At 42.3% G+C, this 20316-nt stretch overlaps 2 protein-coding genes across 3 annotated transcripts; one reads left to right on the forward strand and one right to left on the reverse strand.

The window, feature by feature from the left end:
* Positions 1 to 48: 48 nt before the first annotated feature.
* qprt (quinolinate phosphoribosyltransferase) lies at positions 49 to 6316 on the forward strand. The gene is made up of 4 exons (XM_022253154.2): positions 49 to 1048; positions 2289 to 2420; positions 3384 to 3524; positions 4191 to 6316. The coding sequence occupies exons 1-4, from the start codon at positions 86 to 88 to the stop codon at positions 4494 to 4496; spliced, it is 1542 nt and encodes a 513-aa protein (XP_022108846.2). The 5' UTR covers positions 49 to 85; the 3' UTR covers positions 4497 to 6316.
* LOC110989045 (ankyrin repeat domain-containing protein 13D-like) lies at positions 6218 to 19904 on the reverse strand. Of its 2 annotated transcripts, none has more exons than XM_022253133.2 (13): positions 19684 to 19904; positions 18726 to 18861; positions 18330 to 18454; positions 17457 to 17502; positions 15353 to 15496; positions 14607 to 14790; positions 13538 to 13689; positions 12830 to 12909; positions 11981 to 12166; positions 11382 to 11484; positions 10485 to 10804; positions 10050 to 10117; positions 6218 to 9934 (listed from the first exon to the last, which is right to left on the reverse strand). In XM_022253133.2, exons 1-13 carry the CDS (start codon positions 19795 to 19797, stop codon positions 9652 to 9654), a joined length of 1941 nt encoding a protein of 646 aa, XP_022108825.2. In that variant the 5' UTR covers positions 19798 to 19904; the 3' UTR covers positions 6218 to 9651. The 2 variants fall into 2 exon arrangements, with proteins under 2 accessions (XP_022108825.2, XP_022108824.2); XM_022253132.2 differs by having other exon boundaries at positions 10050 to 10120.
* Positions 19905 to 20316: the final 412 nt, after the last annotated feature.

A 20316-nucleotide genomic window follows, 5' to 3' on the forward strand; every position in this document is an offset into this window, starting at 1 on the left:
CTAAATTCTATGGTAAGTTTTGTTTGCATTGTTTGTCCTGTATTGTTGAGGCAATACAAACAAAAACCACAAACTTCGCTTAACCATGAGCTTTATAAAAAGCTGTATGGCTTTAACCAACTTTGGATCGATGATGCCTTCACTGTCAGTAGAGGGCGCTGTGTATCTCGTCCGGTGTCGTTGGGAGGTTTATGTGGCGTATTCGCCGGCTTTGCTCACGAAAAAGCACCCGATTTTGCAGAGTATGGGCAAGTGGGGGAAGTACAAGAAGAAATACAACAGCAAATGGGAGGATCAGCCCGGTATTAGGGACTGGATTGGTCGCGTACCGAACGATGACACCAAGGTCATGTGTCGATATTGTAAGTGTCGATTACGAGCGCACAACCACGACCTTCATCGTCACGCGCAGACGTCGAAGCACCGGTCATTTGCAGGACCGAAGGCTAGCGCCCCTCTAGAATTGCCAGACAGTGGACCCAGCGCCTTCAACAGCATGTCTAGTTACGACGTACCTCATGTCCTGCATCCGACGGCTGTAGAGAAGGCCGTCAAACGCTGGTTGTTGGAAGACACGCCGGGCTTCGATCACGCCGGGTTTGTGGTGGGTGACTTGGAAGAGACGGCGGTCATCATGTGCAAGAGTCCCGGCGTGCTGGCTGGGGTGCCCTTCGTCGACGCGGTCTTCCACGAACTGGACTGCTGGGTGCAGTGGAAGTTCCGTGAGGGGGCCGAGCTGTACGACATCCCCTGCGAAGTGGCCACAGTCACGGGGCGCGCTCGGCGCATACTGCTTGGGGAGAGGCTTGCACTGAACATTCTCGCCCGGGCCAGTGGGGTCGCCAAGAAAGCACGACGCTTTACCCAGATTGCACAGAGCCACAATTGGCATGGGGAGATCGCTGGGACGCGCAAGACAACCCCAGGGTTTCGGATGGTGGAGAAATACGCCTTGCTGATCGGTGGAGTGTCAACACACCGTTACGACTTGTCCAGTATGATCATGCTGAAGGATAATCACATCTGGTCTGCAGGAAGTATTACAAAGGTAGAAAAAAGCTGTTACCGTAGTAACAAATACTGCCAAGTATAAGCCAGGTCAGAGTGCGAAGTTTTGGGCATGCAAGGAATTGTGGATAGAAATTGGATAAACAAACCCACCTGGCGTAACTAGCAGTACAGTATAGCATAGACCTGGCGTACGAATGAGTGAGGTTTAATTTATTTTGAACTTTATGCAGTGAACATGAATTTTTGACAAGAAATATTTAGGGGATTATTTATTCACCTTTCGTATATTTCCCAAAACTGCCCAGGCACACCATAGAACATCTTTTACTTTCAAAGAAATGCAAACCAGAACGGCAAGTCAAAAAACTTCTACTGTATGTGCGAACATGTGCAAACTTTGGCATGCCAAAAGAAGCCCATAAGCCCCGTAGGTATCACAAACGTGCTTCTAACTTAATTTGGATTTTGGACAAAGTAGGCATGATTTTAAACTGTCAAGTCTTTTACAAATCAGATTACATTTCTAGTAGCTTTCAGGTAGTCAGATGAACATCAACAAAGATATGCTTTCATCATACAAATAGCTTTGTACACTTGAATTGGAATGCCAGAAATTGTGACGGATATCTGAGGACGTGCCTACCCCTTGAACCGTGGGGCCAATGCAGAGTGAAGTCCCTGTAGTTCAAGGGTCAAGGACATTGGTCAGACTAATACTACAACACCGGTTTTAAAGTGGTTATTGGTTAATCGTGGGGGGAAAAAGTTGTCCCTGTTACAAGTGATTCTCGGCAGAAACGAGATCCAATTTCTATTTGGCAAGTGAATTTTTCATTTTAGAAAGGCCAGTTCATAATGCGCACAAAAGGGAAAACAAACATGAATTTGTGACGTCAAATCAAATATTTGCATTGGTGATTCGTAAAAGTTGAACACATTTTGTGATTTCAAATTTGCTTAAAGTATGAACCAGCCTGAAAAAAATAATTCCAAGCATGTTTTGAAAACTAAGGCTGCATCTGAATCTGTTGTCTAGTGCTAGGTCAAGGTCTTCATTCCATTGTAAATGCATGGAAACGCATAGACAATAGACCTAGCCGCAGCTCTGGAAGCCCGTTTCGGACACGGCCTAAGGCTATACTTAGTGATGTCCAAGTTGGAGTAGGTTTTGAAAGCTCTCGTTCATTAGCTTGGTTTCTGAAACACTGTGCTTGCGTTCCGATTTGTGACAAATCAGCTCCGTTTTATTGGTTTCTCCCGTAATGCAATGCACCCAGGCGGTCCATGATGCCAGACGTGTTGGCGGCTTCAGCAGCAAGATCGAAGTGGAATGTCGCAGCGTCCCCGAAGCGACTGAAGCAGCCCTTGCCGGTGCCGAGATTGTCATGCTGGACAACTTTGAGCCGCAGGTATGCCCGCCGTCAAAATCCATAACTTGCCTTGACAATACCAGCCACCCTCCTTGACCTAAACCTTCCCAGATCTTTCAAAATCCACTGTGAGATTTTGGAGGGTTTTGATGGATTTAAAGATGGTAGAACCCCCACAACTGCAACAATGTATGAGCCCGGATGCTCCTTAAAATTGCAGTACAAAGAATGACCCATTGGTTTCCTGCACAGGGGAGGACTTTGTAGGATTGAGGAAGGTAGATCCTTACTTTGTGTGGGTCTTGATGCCCCTTGAAAATTGAAATACAAAGAATATCCATTGGTTTCCTGCAGAGTGGAGGATTTAAGAGGATTCAGGAAGGTTCCCGGCTAGGATTTCAAATTAATCAGCAACGAATGCCATCCTGCCTTAAAAAAAAGTCTCATTCTTGTAGATAAAGAAACAGGATCAGGATAGAACACAACAAAGTCTTTCAAACTCCTACAAAAGTTGATAACTCTTTGAACTAAGTACCATTCTTTGCATGTGCGTTTATGGGTATTTTTGAAACCGGGAACCCGTTATATGTCAATGCTTGGTTCCCAGGTACCTTTAAATACAAAGAACACTTGAAAAATGGCATTGCGCGCAATCCCGGCGGACCATGTGCTCAAAACTGGGCTGTTTTTCATACATGCATAGGAGCAGAACATTCTTCTAAACATTTGAGGGGAGTCTCCCTCGCCTTTTTATTAACAGATTACCTTTTCTTTGTAACTAAAGTTGTTCCTTTGATCTCTGAACTAGAGTTAGGGTCACAGCGGCATGGTGATTTTTCAGCCATCTGCGCATTGCTGTTAAAGTTCATGATGTGTGGGATTTTTAATGGGTACCCAGCTACAAAAAATGGTGGGTTTTGATATCGACGGGCAGGTACCCCGCACAAGCCTACTTGCTAAGATTTAAAGATGTCCTAATCTCGGTTATCGTTCCATGATCAGGCAGCCCGAGAGGCAGCGGGCAATCTGAAGGACTTGTTTCCCCAGCTGATTATCGAGGTCAGCGGCGGGATCACTGAGGAAAACGTCAGTCAGCTCTTCAGCCCATACATCAACGTTCTGTCATCGAGCACACTGGTTCAGGTATTGTGCATCATTACAAGTCTGGCCACAAGTTGGTCATTCCATGCCAATTCATTGTGATTTTTCACCTGACTCAACAGAATGAGAAAATATACAGTCTGGTGATTGACCCAAATAAAATATACCCAGAGATTCCCTTTTTTTTACTTCACATATTGAATTTTCAGATACTGGTTGACTAAACTTTTGACTAAGTTGGATAACCTTAAAACTTGAATCTCCCAAATTACAGCACCTACACAGCCAAGTAATGTACCCTTTGAAAGCTCTTTGATGGACCTTCATTTCGTAAATAAAAGTATTATTCTACGACGGAGCACAGGGAAATTTAATCAAGATGACCTCAATAACATGAAGTGGTGGGCAGCTTTGTTTATAGGCAGAATTAAATGAAGTAGTATAAAGGCTTTGCGTGGCAGCCATCTTGCAGGGCAGTTGTTTTTTTCCACAGGGAAACCTCTTTTGTTCATACCCTGTGGAAAAAAGCACTGGCCTGCAAGATGGCAGCCATGCAAACCTTATGTAGTAGCAATGAAAAGACAGGAAAAGAGTGGCAGTTCATTCGTCCTTACGATATTTGTAGTTCTTCGATGGAGAAGTAGTTCTGTGTTTTGTCATCTTTTAAAATTTAGGCATTCTTTGTGTTTGTGTCATCTTTCCGAGCAGGGCTACTCGGTGGTTGACTACTCGCTCAAGATCGTGAAGCCCGGCCATGACCCACGCAACCCCACGGTCACAACGCCTCGCACTAGCATGCCTGTCGACCCCACCATGCCTAGCCAGGCGCTCATCAACAGCATGATGCTGACGACGGCCGACACTGGCGACGGGGGTGCCTCTGCCCGCGACGTGGAGCCCCGGGGTCTGGTGCAAGGCGAACAGGGCGAGGAGCTGGAGACCACTACCGTGATCATCACCACCACGGACGACAACGTCTCGATCATGGAGAGCACTGGTCACAGCCAGTCCTAACACCCTTACCATCCCGGTACCCAGGATGTAATTTGTGAGTAGGTTACCAGTGTCAATCAAGTGGCGAGGGAGGACTGATCATCACTCGAGCTTGTGCACTGTTAGTGGATTTGAAGATATCGTCAGGCATTTGAGTAAACCTAATCTTTCACCCTTAATTCTATTTCTTTCACAATGCAACCAAGATTTATAGATTTTCCACTTCAGCCACACATTTGGTGTGACATGAACATGTGAAATTCAACCCAAGGCTATGTGAATAAGCCATTTGCAAGTTAACTTTGAATAAAAGTTAATTTAGTTAATTTAGTTAATGAGTTATTTAAATTCACGTGAACATAACAACTTGAATTCTCCATACTAAAACCACTTTTGCTATACGTCGTGATTCAGGGCAAGCTTTTGCTTAGTTACATAAGAGACACCTTGCAACAATACACTGTTCTCTACCGATAATAACATCACAAAGGAACCAGTCCATTCCAGAGATGGCGTGGTCGCTATGCAAAAGCTTGCCCCGAATCACGAGGTATAGCAACAGTGTCTTTAGTCTGGGGAATTCAAATTGTTACGTTTCTATGCAATCAGATAACACAGTGTACCAGATGTTATTCAAATTTAACTCGCAAGTGGCTTATTCTTCAAAAAGCTTCTCGTCTCGGGATACTTGCAACGAGGGAGGAGGCCCTTTTCCTTTTTGAGAGAGAGGTGAACAGTTTCCCAGATAGATGGATTTTTTTCAATTAAGTTAAAGTTTTTGTTTCTCACGGGAACTTTCACCCTAACAGGCTCTAAACATGTACATAAGTCTTCATATTTTGTCAGAAACAATGCAAAAAGATGTTGCCAATGAAAAAGAATGAAATGAAGAAAGTGTCAGGAGGAGACGAGAAACTAATTTATATTTTTATTGGGTCTGACCCTCCAAGGGTTTGATATGCAACACTTTGCGGGAATCAAATGGCACGTTTCTTTTATTTTTTTCCAAGACATAAGTGGAACATCGTGCGAGATAACGTCAGTTAGACCTTTCAAAACTGAAACCATCAAACTAAGCTCTGAGAATTCAGCGGATCGGATGAAGTGAGAATTATTAAACTGAAATTACTCCAGGTGATGGGTTGCAATCTTCTCTTCTTTTTTCCTCTTGGTTTTTTTTTTACATTTTTAATTTGTGTAAATAGTAGATTCTAAACATTAGAAACAAAATCCATGAGAAGTTGGCTCCCATTGATGAATATTGTAAGGCGAGGGTCTTTTCTCTTCGCAGGGACCATTCAGGTAAGAAAGTTGGATACAAGGTAGCACTGAATTTACAGTGATAGTGATTCAAATTGGTTTTTTTTATATAAAAATGATGGTAGGTTTTTTACACATTTAATGACCGAATTGGGGTAAGTCGTCATTTTTGTTAATATTGATGATGCAAACCTCAGCTGTACAGATGGAGTTCATGTGGTATAGTGCTTGCAGTTTCGACGTTATTTTTGACATTTAATGTAGCATTCGGGAAAGGTGGTTGGTTGTAAAGAAGTTCCGGGTATTAGCTAACGCCAAGAACAAACTTTCCAATTCTTTTGAGACGTCTATTAAACTGCACCTCAGTGAAGATACAGATACAATATGGTACGGCCGTTCATATTTAATAACCGTTGAGTTCTATTCTGTGAAAGAAGTATAAAGTACACTGTCAAGATGCAGAATATGCCCCTGCGTACCAGTTTTCTCGTACCAGTTTCACGACTTTATTTCACAGGTAATTTGTCACATTTTTCTTTCACAGCATTATAAAGCAATAAAGTTCCTACATCTGACTCTGATTCGATAAGTGCAAGACATTTACTACTGGAAAAGATTTACAGCGGTTTTCGAACAACACATGTACCGTGGATACTGTGGCTGCCATCTTTGTTGGGTTCCTGGTACAGATCCTGATGGAACTATGAACGGCCTTGCTGGTACCAGTCTTTTTGAACAAGAACCTTGTTCGACAAAGTCGCAGTGGAATAAGGTAGATTGTGGCAACGACTTGACGTTTGTTGCCATTGGCATGCCACAGCATACAGCCGCAGCCACAAAAAAAAATCCCATTTCAGCTTCAGCTTTAGCTTCATGCCAGGAACGAACCCCAGATTATATTGAAAAGGGAAACCATATCATATACCAGGGCCCAATTTCATGTCGCTGCTTACGGCAGAATTCTGCGCTTACCATCTCCATTCTGTGCTAACCCTTTAAGCACACAATGCTTAATTACGGTATGTACACATGTGCACAAGCCCAAATTCCTCACTAACCCGTGAAATGCATTTGCCGTAAGCACAGAATTACAGTAAGCAGCGCTGTGAAATTGGGCCCAGAAGTGCACAAAGGACGTTTGTGGTGTATTTGTTAAAAACATGGCAAACGTCAAATTATTGTAACTTTTGACTAACAAACATGTTCATGAACACCATTTGAGTTGGCACCACTTACTTTTCTGTTCTCTGTGTTCTTGTTCAACCTGGCATAATAACCAATAATATGGACGATTCATAATGCAGTGCGCCACCAAGGGGTCACCACAGTGAGGCCTTTTTTGCAGTGCATTGTGGGAAAACAGTGTAAGTCCTAATCGCTGTCTGCGCTATGTGCAGGGAACTTGAACTGTTCCTAATGTTTGTTTGTCTGGGTTTTGTTCGAGTCAGAGTGTTTTTGAGAGTCGGTGTTTCCACTGGTGTCGGTGTTCGATGGTTCCCAATCAACCAAAAAATGTTGTTGTCGAGTAACATTAACTCAGTTGCACCTTGCAGTGGATCTACCATGTTTTTGTCAAATGGCCCCTGCACTCCTGCAGGGGAAATTACGGGAAATTTTTGTTCGTGCAAGGCAAGTGGTGGAGAGAGTTCCATAGACGGACGCCGCTGGACACCTTGGGCACAAACCCTATGAGACTGGTCGGAAAAATTCTAAGTGTTTTTCTAAGTAAATGACTTGATTTTTTCCCTCCTATATTGAACTTTTTTGGACATGCTTTTGCTTTCTGACAGCTAATAGGTCACTTTAGGGAATACTTAACCGGTGTCCGTATATGGAACTCTTCCCCAGGTGGTTACCATGCAGTTGTCGCCATTGGTGAAGCCATTAAATCTCTGTTTTGTCCCCAACCACACATGCAAAACAAGACCTCTAAATGGTTTCCGCTTTACAGGTCTTCCAACCTTTAGGGGGTTGTTTTAACCCCCCTAACGCCATCACAGATCTGCACCTGCTCTTTGTGACAACCTCTTGGTGCAGCACTGCATTCTAAATCGCCCAAACTGCACAGCGCCAGGTTCATACCCAGTGCACTTTCTCAAAAACACTCCAGTTAAACCTTCTGCCAGAAATGCATGCTAAAGTTTCGCACCCTTGGCTGGCCGCCGTTCCTGCCAATCAGAGGACAGCCTGACGTGCTCATACAAATGGCTCTTATGCATAACTGCATGAGGGCGCTGTGCAGAGCTAGATGACAGAACTGCTTATTATATTGAGAGTGTTGCGACATGAGTGTCTGAATTGTTGGAACCAAAATGGTGGCTCATGCATCAGTGCGCACGGACAATTAACACCCACTAGCTACATGCTGTATTTCACATAATGAACAGCCATTTTGGTTCCAAAGTCTCAAGCTGATGCTACTCTCTGCTACAGCTCTGCTAGATGGCATTGCTGTAAATTTGATAAGGGTGCACTGATCAGCCATGTTTTTCCCAGATATGCAACCCCTTTATGGCAGAAGTCAGCTTTCAACATAAAGATTTAAAGCATTAAAAATGTAATAAATTCCATAGAGCTAGGAAAAAATACTGAATCAATACAGGACCTCAAGTGAAAAACGAAAGGTAAAATATTTTCTTAAATATATTTCAAGTAAACCCAAAAACACGATTGCCACAGCAGCATACAAAAATATAGCGCTGGTTTTTACACTGTCTTCAAACTAAACGAAGCCTGTACATTTTTGAAGCAGTCATCGTTTTCTGTTTGAGACCCACTGAAGGTTCTGGAAATTTGATAGATTTCCCTGCAAACAAATCGACTGAAGAAGAGTTGTTTCTTTTTTCCATCCTATCTATCTCTTTAAACGGAGTATGAGTGAAAGAAATGGTTATGTTAACGCTCATTTGGCTGTTTTATCAAATTTCTGCATTGGCGATCAGAGGTGCTCGACTTTTACAGAAAAAATTTCTCACTGGAAACAGCGCAAGCAACCCCATACCACATTATTTGTGATGACTGTTCACAGAGATCGCAATGCAGAAATGATAAAAAAATGCCAACTTTTGGACAGAACGTGGGATAAAAAGAATTTGGCAATACAGTTAAATGTCATAAGAGCAACAACTTCAACTCGCCGACGGTGAAAAGTCATGTCTTTAGCCTAAACATATTGGAAAATGCTATAATTTTATCATACACACCGAACATACAAGGACAAATTGAAAATTCTCAACGTGGGACAGTGACTAATTTTCATGACATTCTTAGTAGAAAAGTCTTCTCGGGTAAAACATTGACACATCTGTCTACATCAAACATTGACTGGTGTAAGTGCGAAAGTGCCTTGAAGAATTAAAGCACTATTGCACTAAGAACTCCGAAATAGGTTAAAAAACTCTGCAATTGTGTGACGTAAATTTTGCAATTCAATGACATCTGTGTATTTACAATTGATTCCTGATTCTGTTTCCCGTGTACAACCATTAAAAAAAACAGATTAGCTATTTCTAGATTTAAGTGGCCATTTTTGTCATTTTCTTTATTTTTCTCCAGGGATAGTCCGTTGATTTTAGCTTCGAAACCAAATCTACACTGACAAATAAAATGAGTCTTCTATGGTTGCTTGTCCAAATATCTCCAAACATGCAAAAAACCAAATACCATTTCATTTGGGTGACGCACTGTATGACTCAATACTGGAGAGGCGTGTCATTCCTTGGCCAAGAGGCTGGTGGTACTTTTCATCCATCGCTAGACAACTTAAAGCCGTCAGTTCTTGTTTGGAAGATACCCAGATGATCATCGTAGCCGTTGTTGCTTGTTTTTTTTTCTACTGCAATAAACCGATAATGATAACTTGGGTGTGGTCCATTCCCGAGATGGGCGTGGCATGGGAGACTGACTTTGCGGAGCGTCATTTATCGGTCAGCGAGAGCTGCAAGATCATCGCCAGCTCTTCCTCTTCCTGCTTGCGCAGCCGCTCTGCCTCCATCATCTCCTGCTGCGACAGCTGCAGGGCCAACTCCAGCTGGTCGGTGCCCTCTGCAGGCTGGGTGGGGAGAGGCCTCGGGTGGACGGAGTTGGCCGTCACGGTGACCGGTTCAAAGGTGAGGTGGGCAGAGTCCGGGTCAGAAGGGATTACTTCGGGCGGAGCATCACCATCGGGCCGGTTGCAGAGTAAACTCTCTTGAATTGCCCTGCGAAGTGAAGACCCCAAAAAAACTAGAACATCTTGTCACGGATTAGAAGCAAACCCAAAGTATAAGCATTAAAAGCAACAGAGGATACAGCCTCAATCACACTTCATCTCACCTCTCAAGGAGTTGGTCTTCAACACTCCGTCTCGATGCTTCCCTTCCCACCGAATCTAAAATGGCCATCTGCTATATAAAAAAGATAATGTTGCTTTAAAAACTTCATACAGTAACAGTAACATACATACACGTACATAACACTGATTCTAAAGCACTGGCAGAAGATGGTCACATCACTTGTATAACAGAATGTGGAAAACCAAATTTTCTGCAGAATGGACACAAAATGTGTTGTATCCTTATGTGAGGGAAACATCAAAGTGCAATTTGTCCATCTGTTGTCATCATGGTGTGCAGTTTTGCTGCTTATGTTGTACTCAGTCAAGAGGATGTTGTGCTCAGTCACGAGTATAGCACTAAGTACGCAAAACCAATTTCCAACAGAATGTGTACAAAACAGCATGTATATCCATCGACAAGAGGCAGGCCTTACCTGATCCTCACTGCCACTTTCCATTAGACTCTGCTGGATCGCCAGCTGGAGCATCTCGTCTTCGCCGTATCGCACCTCCCCACTCTGGTACAGCCCGTACCCCTGGGGGACGTCAAACACGGAGGGGTCCACCGAGCAAACCGTCATAGGGGCCTCGGCCTCGTCCCCCTCGGTGTCCTCACCACCCGGTATGTCCTTCGAGCCCTCAGGGTTGGCAAGGTCTTGGACAACAACGTTGCTGACACCTGTCACCGGTTCACGATGGGCGTACAGGTTGCCGAAGGTGATGCAGGCATTCAGTATGTGGAACAGAGGTATTTCTGCAAACGTTTCAGGAGAAAAACGTGAATGAAATGTGCATTAATTGACAAGCTATTAGCAAGTTATTAAGGAACAGAATTGGCTGCAAATGCATGACGGTTCAGATAAATTGACAAAAAAAGGCCAATATCGTATAGGAGGCTAAGAGAAGGTGATTATTGGCCACCTAACAAGCCCGAGGAAAGAAGTGTTCAAGTGTAGTCCATCATAATTCTTTAGAAGTCCCTGGAAGTCCATCACAAGTCCTCGGGTCTTAAAAAGCCAACAATGGACTCTGAACTACTTTTGATGGGAACTTTGTTGACATTTTTTAATGGTCATTGCCAGCAGACAGAATACATACTCAACTTCTGCCTTTTAAATTGGCTTTAATGGATCCAATTTTTGCCACTTGCAGAGCTGTCCCGAGAGGAGTTTTAAGAAATATCACAAATATTAAACAATTTTGGGAAAGATTTTCTCCATAGCCTGTCCCCTGAGAACTATCCCAAGGATGACAACCATCGGGCTGATGATGAAAGAGGAAGAGACATAGATAATTAGGTCAAGATGTGAGGGACAGACAAACCAGCTCACCGATCTTGACCGGGAATCCAGTGGGCAGCTGCAGTGTGATGAAGTCCCTCAATTTGGCAAAGTGGGCATTGCTGATCGCCATTAGATCAATAATTGGCAAGACCTGAATGGGTTGAGACAAACGGTCTTCAGGCAAGCATCTCAAAAATCGGACCGGCTCGCTCTCACAAAATGGGCCTGAAGGTAATTTTTTATCTCACTTAGCATTATAAACAACAAACTTCGATTTGTTTTCACGTATCACTCGGTTTAGAAACCAGGTGAAAATCAGTATCATGGAGGTGAAAAAGGTCAATGGTTCCCACTGCTTTTAAACATAGTGCAAGAATCTTTCAAAGCCCCTTCACTAAATGGTGGCCCTGGTGACTTCCAACTGATTTTGTTACCCTGGGCCACATTTTTGTTCCAAAAATCATTAGTTAGCACATTTTAACACATTCATTGGCATAATTAGCACAAATTTTTAATGCCACACAACTTCTACCCCCATCTACACTTTTGGGGGCATATTATTTGGACAGAGAGATAGCTACATGGGCAAGCTCTGATCTAATGACCAATTTTTAAACTCTAAAAAAACCTTTACAGGAATGGTTCACCTGTTCCTGCAGTGAGAGGGGATGGTGCTCGCTCAACCAAAGCGTAGCCCGGAACTTCTGGACTTTGGTGGACAGCTCCTTGGGCCTCCCGATGTCGCGTGTGGACAGGTCAAAGTCGGCGTTGAAGTACTCCTCCGGCCGGATGTCTGTCGGGTTGACGGGGTTGGCCAGAGAGGACTCTTCAGCCTGCAAGAAATGCATTCCGTCAGACGGCTGCTTCTTCTTTGTTATTTGATCAGTGGAAAAGGTAAGCGACGGTGTGCTGAAACTTTTCTTTTAAAAAATTTAATTATTCAGTAGCAAAGGTGTTGCCGGGAAAGAGGACAAATTTTTATGTCTCTTTTCATCAGAAAGGTTTGGAAAGAGAGGCACGCTAACAAAAACAAACAAACAAACAAACAAAACACAGTTGAAGTGCTTGAACATTAAAATGCCAACTAAAATGTCACTAGAATGGAGTTTCCTCCCATCAAAAGCTGAATGCACTGCTCTTCATAGGCAAGTATTATTTTTTGGATCAGTGTGGTAAGAAATAGGAATCATTAATAAGCTAAAGAGTAAAACTAAACAGTAATGAAGTTTCATTCACAAGCTTGAACTGGGTGAAGTTGATTTCAGCAGATTTTGAACAACAGTATCATTTGTAAATCTGCAAGAAATGCACAACAAACAGCAACTATGACAAACATCAAATGGTGATTTTCCCATAGCCAACTGCATAGCCAACTTGTGCTGAAATTACAAGATGCAAGGCTACTGCCAATCAATGAACATGATTGTTCACTGCTGGGCCATGTGACTCAAGTAAGTCATCCTGATTGGCTGGGAAGCACAATGGGTCACACTCACCCCTTGACCTGATATCTCCTCCTGATGTTGCTCGGCAACGCCTAGTAATGACTGAAGCGGAGATGCAAACACGCTGGTGCCTGGATTGAAACAGGAAACAATTTGACAAACTCAAATAATGTTTGGAATGTAATTTGAGAATAAAAATATTTATAGTCTGTCGTGCAAGTGAAATATTGATACAGGATTATGCTACATGAAGAATACAGGCCAGTGACCAGCTGCAAATAGGCACTGATGACATAGCTACAAAGTTCAAATGACTGGCGATATCACTACAAAGTTCAAATGATTGAACTTTGACATTGTCTATGACCTTAACTTTTTCATGATTGGTCCACTGCACACACGATTGTCACAACTGGAAATTGCGCCTATGAGGTATATTTTGCAAGCTTTACGACTTCGGGTCACATGACAACTTTTAACTGCCCCAAAACACTTCAGCATCGGTGAGCGGTGACCATCATTACGTAACCAACAATTAATTGGCCTCAAGGGATACAGAAACAAAACAGAACATGCATGGTTTCCAGACACGAGATCAAAACACAATCGAGTACGCATTATTTTCATTCCTTTTTGGCTGATAAGTTGCTTTTTTTCAAAACCAACTGATGTAATCTGATGAATACCGACACATTTCAACCAACTGCTTCTACGTGTGCTCACTCCACTACTCACTCCACTACTCACTCCACTACTCACTCTGTTTATTTTTCTCTTTGTCTTCCCTCGTGAGATGTTCGGATCTCGTCTTGGTCATGAGCTGAACATTGGAGGCAGCAAACACTTTACAATCATAGCCATTGATTGCTTCCACTTTGTCATGTCGCCAGCCCCAGATCCCTGCTTTACTCCTGGTTTCGAGATCGTTACAAAAAAAGTCCACGAAAATGTTCAAACTTAAAGGCACTCTAGGAAAAACTCTGTGACTGCGGACAAGTAAAACTTCACAGTATATTGCAGACAAATCTGAGAGATCTATTATCAGATCAATTTCATGCTGTAATTGTGCACAGCAGTGAGTACATTGAGTTTCACTTAGCTTTGGACGAACATCAACACATAAAGGGTTTAACTTGTGCACCTTGGATGGAAGAAAAAAGGCTGCATTCTAAATTGTCAAATCTCAAGCCGATACTGCTTGACGGATGCTGACTGGAATGTATTTCAGCTTTCGTCCCTAAAGCAGATGCCATCCAACTAGGAAGAACTGTGAATACATCTGATACTATCTTTCTGCCACTGAGCACGGTAAGATCTTCTGCAGACACTTTTGTTTGGACTCACGAGGTCACCCCCCAAAAAAATTTCAGCCAAAGGCAGTGCTGTAGCACTCCTCAGTGATAAGTACAGTACCACTGCATGCTAATCTGGCCGCATTTGAGAAGACACCACTGCCATTCTGCAACGCACTGGGCCAATTTCGGGAACAAAGGAAATTACGCCACACCGCACAACGTGGGCTCTCTTTAATGGGCGGCAAGCCTGGCTGCAATACTCGGGCATCAATGGAGATCGCCTTTCAGATTAGAGTAGCCACCAGGCACTCATTCTTGTGGGTGTAAGCGTCCAGTAAATGAAGTTATGAATATTTGAAGAATTTTTAAAATGGGAAATCCCACACATGCAAATTCCACTCGGCAGGAAGTGGTTAATCTTTTCAATCGTGGTGACCAAAATGCACTGACTGTAAGCTTGTTATTTCTGGTTGAAAAAAAAAATTCGGTCGGTGTTGAAAATAAATTGATGTGTGAAAGAGGAAAAACCCGACCTTGTGAATTCAATCTTCTCGGTGTCGATGAACGTGTTGGTGATGGGTGAGGTCAGCCTGGTTGCTATAGCTTCTTCAGTGGGGCTCATCCGCGTCAGGTCGTGATGGGGCTGAAGTTCCAACAGCTCTGCATACACGACGCGCTTGTCATGGTCAATCTCCATGAACTGGAATTTGTGGTCATCTTAATTAAGGAAAAATGCGATAAGATAGACAGAAAACAGTTACTATACGGGACTTTCGGTCTGGGTCGCTGTGGTTAGATTTAATGCCAACCTCTTAAAGTTTTGCCAGTATAAAAAAGTGTAAACCAATTTTCAACATAACCCTTTTTGTACTCAAGCAAATAGACTGGCAAACTGAAACTCCTTTCATTAAAACAATGAGGCCTTGTTATTCAAAACAGTTGGACAACAAACTATATTAGTGTGCAACTTTTTAAAGAGAAATAACAAATTCTCTTACAAACCATGTTATTCCACATGAATGTGCTCAACATATTGATTACAGATTTTGCCCACTACCCTATCCTGCTAGAGCTTTGCTCTAAGAAAAACACTCGACATCACAGAAATGAAATTTTGATCAGGATAACATCACCAAAAAAAACCAAGACCTGAGACCCCCATGCGTCGAAAAATTAGCACTTTTCTGACCAACATTTGAGAGATTATATAAAACTTCGGGTCAGGATGACGTTGGCAATGGCTAAAAATCTGACCCCTTCCTCCCTGAAAACGACTGACCTTCACTCTTGAAGATGAAGCTTCGACTACCCCTTAGCCAGGTCATGTTGTCAAACCCAATGAGCGTCGTGTCGATCCGAACATTGGGTCCGCTCTTCCACACTCGATAGGTGTCGTGCGGACAAATCCGGGACATCAACGGAACTGGAAAAAAAAAACATCAAATATATGAATATTTGATCAATTGTCAAATATTTCTATGGTTATTTTCAAAATATTCGGAGATAAAAATAACCGTGAAAAATTAAGATGAAAATTCGTTTTATTTGGTTACGAACTGCACTCTGAAAGCATACGCCAAGTTGATACTTCGTATTTGACAATTGTTGACCGCTGTAGTGTGGGATATGAGGTTTGGAACACCTGAAAGAAGTACAGCACCCCGAGGCAAAGCCAAGGGTGCTATCATACCTCTGTCTTCAGGAATTTGTCCAAAGAAACAAGCTCTGAATTTCAGAAGACGATAGGCCGACTGTCAAACTGTACAATTAACCAATAACAAACGTAAACGATATCATCTACAAATGCATTGTTCTCTCACTTCCTTTAATTGCATAATCTTTAATGTGAAACTAGTGCGGGTACCAGTGAGTACATACAGTCTGGTTAGCGGTCCCCGCATTACCTTATACGCTGCAGGGATGGGAACGAGTCTGTTATATGAGCGCGATCATGGATCAAATTCCCTGGTAGCCTATGCACAAAACGTATCATGGGTACCACGCAAAACCGACTAAAGGAGCGAAAATGTTTGCTCTTGAACTTCCCCAAGCATGCATTATCGGCAGAAAGAAATATCTCACAGTAAGTGTGTTATGTAGACGGACTATATAGGTATAAATTAAGCACCGTCGATATATCAATACTATCAATATGGGTTTGATATCGATATCACAGATGTTAATTATTTGGTAATATCGATATATCAAAAATATCAAAACTTTGAAAACATCGATATTGAAAAATATATCGAAATTATTGCTATTGAGGAACGAACTTTATTGAAAAATATGAAAGTGCATCGTCACACAACCGTAATTTTCGATAAGCTCCAGCTTACGTTGGTTCTCAAGCTGAGTAAAAAATGTCCCTGCAGCTTACACTCCGGGCAGCTTATACGGTGACATTTAAAGAATAACGTCAGTCACTTATCTCAGTCTTGCACTCAATAATTTGTGTACACTTTGCCTTGAAAATATCACAAAATTTATCCTCCAAAACAGATAATCATTTGCTAACCAAATGTACATAGACAAGCACCACGTGGTCGTGCTGATGACATCGCTATGCACAGCTGTGTATATCCCATCCCATGTAGGCAACGTACGAAATATGAGCACTAGAATATTTCGCCAAAGTGAACTGGATCACACCATAATGGTGTAGGGGTGTACCCTTAGAACAATTTACCAGAAATTCACGTCTGTTATAATACCTTGAAAATTAAAATGAATCAAATTTGATATATCGATATAAAAATATCGGCCAAAATATGATATTGTCGATGCCTCGTATATATCACCATTTTCACCATATTCCACTTGGACTACAAGCCTCCTGCTATATCTAGGGGGCAGACTCCTGTTGTGAAACTTAACGAGGTTAGAGCAAAGTATAACTTTGCATATTTGTTTCTGCTTTTCATTGAATTTGGTACAACCGAATATGTGATTAATTGGGATATTCGAATATTCAGTTATTGAAACTGACTCTGCATTGAGGGTTTTCTATCAGTATGGGGAAGGTTTGACAATTTCTCCTTTCTAGGGTTTAAGCGCCCTACTTTTCATTTCATCTCTCTTTTTTTTTGGGGGGGGGCAACTTAGCAAATTTCTTTAACCCCTTCACGGTGAGATTCTTTTGACAGTGACTGCTGGACTGCGGTATGCCCAGTATGCAAAGCTCTGTCCAGCAGCAGGCCCACATTGAAACCGCAGGTGCATTATTAATAGAATGTATGTGTGGTATGCACTAATCCTCCCACTGAGCCCTGGCGTTGCCATCTCCCAGCACAAAGGGGTTAAAATTTAATTCAGACAGTCTAATTATTGTCAATAGGTAAACACAACCCCCACAGTTGATAAACGGAATATTTGCTACCTACCCCAACTCGTGAACTCCCATTTCATCTCAACGTAGAAATCGGGAGCCTGAAAGGAAAGTTTGCACAAGATTTGAAATAAGTTTCAAGTTTGATTGGCAGCTGACAGGTACAGAAAGTTTTAATCAAATTAACCAAAAGGAGATGTCAGTTTGTATACATTTAAGGGTAAAAAGTTGAATGAAATGAGTTCCATAGTAAAATTTATAAGCTCTGAATCACACAATGAATATCACATTAAACACTTTCGACATTCAGACTGGAGGTATTTTCAGAACCAGCGTTCAATCAAGTGCTTTTATGAGAGCCTTTAATAATTGTGCATACTTTGGCACCGTTCCACCACTAACTTTTGGACTAACCATTACAGATGACAACATGTTAAACATCTGCAGATTTAATTTGTGGAAGGGAGACTTTTGGTTTTTGAGGGAAATTCCGAGATAAAAATGACACTGGGAACCATGCACTCATCAGATGATGCAACACATGCCTGCAGCACACTCTGAAATCAAACATGGCGGCAGTGATGCTGGTTGGGTACAGCGCTATCCATTGGTCGACGAAAAGTTTGATTTGGGAAGCTGATCTCTGATTGGTCAACAACTTCACTCTTTTTTGGACCAGGCTTACCACATGAAACACCATAACGGCAGAGCATGCCAACAGCGTGACAAAAATACAAAATGTTGTTCAAAATTCTCAAAAACATTGTCGTCGGTACAATTACGAGAGAACATCGTCTGAGGTGGCCGGTGGCATTTTGTTGCGAAACGATATTTCTCAGAGACACAAACACTAGGGTGCCCACTTATCCACAAAATGCCCTCGGGGAAGAAGCAGAAAACATGCAGGAGAATAGGACGAGGACCAAACCTGTCGGAGATTCTCCAGCAGGCGGGGAATTCCTGAGATCCTAGACGTTGCTCGCTGATGGTCGCGGTGCTGCAGCACTATCTGAACAATCTCGGGGTCGCCCGTACTGATGGCTTCCTGCAACACTGTGCAACGGACCAAGAACCTCTGATCAAGTCAGTCAGAATGGATGAGATTGCTTGTTTATGAGAATACGGTGAAACATCCAATAGTGTCGTTGGCTAAAAACTTTTGAATACTGGTTCGCAATGCCCCGTGCAAAGAAAGACCCCAATGCAAACAACCACAGACTGAGTAACTAACTCCTTTAACAGGCTCTACCTTCCTAACCTCTGCATTCTGAACCTATCTGGGAAGTGTCACAGATCAAAGGTGAAAGGTCGACCTCGATCTTACCATTCCAGCCACCCTTGTTTTCAACGTTGACTTGGCCATGGTGTCTCAGGAGGATACGAACACTCTCCAGGTGGCCTAGGGTCACAGCCAGGTGTAGTGGGGAGCGACCATGGGGATCCACAGCTTCAACGTCACCCTGTAGGCACAAAAAATGAATGGGTAAAATATAAGACAGAGTCAATTCAATTAACTCAGGAGATCTACATTTGTGTAAGGGCAAAAGCCATCATTAGAGGCCCTGAAATATGCTTTCAGAGCATAATCTTTAAATCAAATAGTTCAGTTTTTTTTATTTCACTGATTTACACTTCTGAATATTCCACTTTGAAATTAATATTTGACATTGAATATTCAATAATGAACCATCAAAAAATATTAATAATTGTTCAAGGACAAGTGAAAATAAAAACTGTCAAATGATAATTACTTTCCAACTTGCATTCTGATCAATGTATATGAAAGTTCAGTAGGCCCTACAAATCAGAATTATATTTATTTTGAAAATAATATAAAGAACAAATCTTACTAAAGGTGCATGTACATAACATATGGGCACAGATTAAAGGGGTGTTCTGACATGTCAGATTAACATGATTAACCCTAACCCCCTAGGGTGTATGTAAAATCGTACTGAAATTGGAGGATTTGGGACTGTTAGGGTTAAAAGACAGAAATTCACCCCTTTAGTAAAACAGCAATAAACATGAAGCAAACTATTCCAAAATGCAGTGAGTGAACCGAACAGTTTATGGTCTATCAATAAAACCTGATCAAAGACAAGTCAGAAACAAATGCTACAACAAATATCCTCCTCAATAACATATATATAATCTGGCAGTGTCAAATATTTCAATGGTCAACTTGTCATATGTCATGGTCGCAATGTTTGTGTCTTGTTCCTGTTGACATGAGCATGATGAGTCACGCGAGTATGCATATGACAATTGACATATTTTACCTGATTGGTTTCGAGCAATCTGCTCAAATGACCGATGTCATTGTGCCACACTGCCCAGTGAATCGGAAAAAGGTCTTCCAAGGACTTCTCTTTGGCCTTCACTGGCTCTGCCATGACAAACTAAGGGCTGAAAAATTAATCATATGATCGTCATCCCTTTGATTCCTTCATGCACACGGCATAGGGAGTTCATCAATGATTGACAATTGATGTTGTTACGAATACTTCCGGGGACGTGACCCCAGAGCGCCCTCAACAGCTGACCTTTTCCAAGGAGTTTAAAGAGGGCGCTGTTTTCTAACACCGTTAACTGCACTTTACTGTTACTGAAGATGTTCTGAATAAAGAACAGGCTTTGGCGACTCCAATCGACCCGTGAATCGTGGTGCACATAGTGGGACATTGCACATTGTAGTGTCTTGCGAAGGCGGAGATTTCGTCTAAGGGCACCCGGCTGTTCCCAGCTGAAATGGTCCCTAAAACTGCCCCTTTCAGGGTTTAAAGTAGCAAGTTTCTAAGGCTGTCCAAAAATCGCACAAGTATCTGAAAATCACTGTTTTTTGTGGAAATCAAATTGTGGCTGGTTCTGCTAATAATGCATATGCCAGTCGAGATTTCTGCATTTTATTAATT

This window comes from Acanthaster planci, linkage group LG09, assembly GCF_054643075.1.
Source record: "Acanthaster planci isolate LZ-2023a linkage group LG09, COTS_SCS, whole genome shotgun sequence".
NCBI lineage: Eukaryota > Metazoa > Echinodermata > Asteroidea > Valvatida > Acanthasteridae > Acanthaster > Acanthaster planci.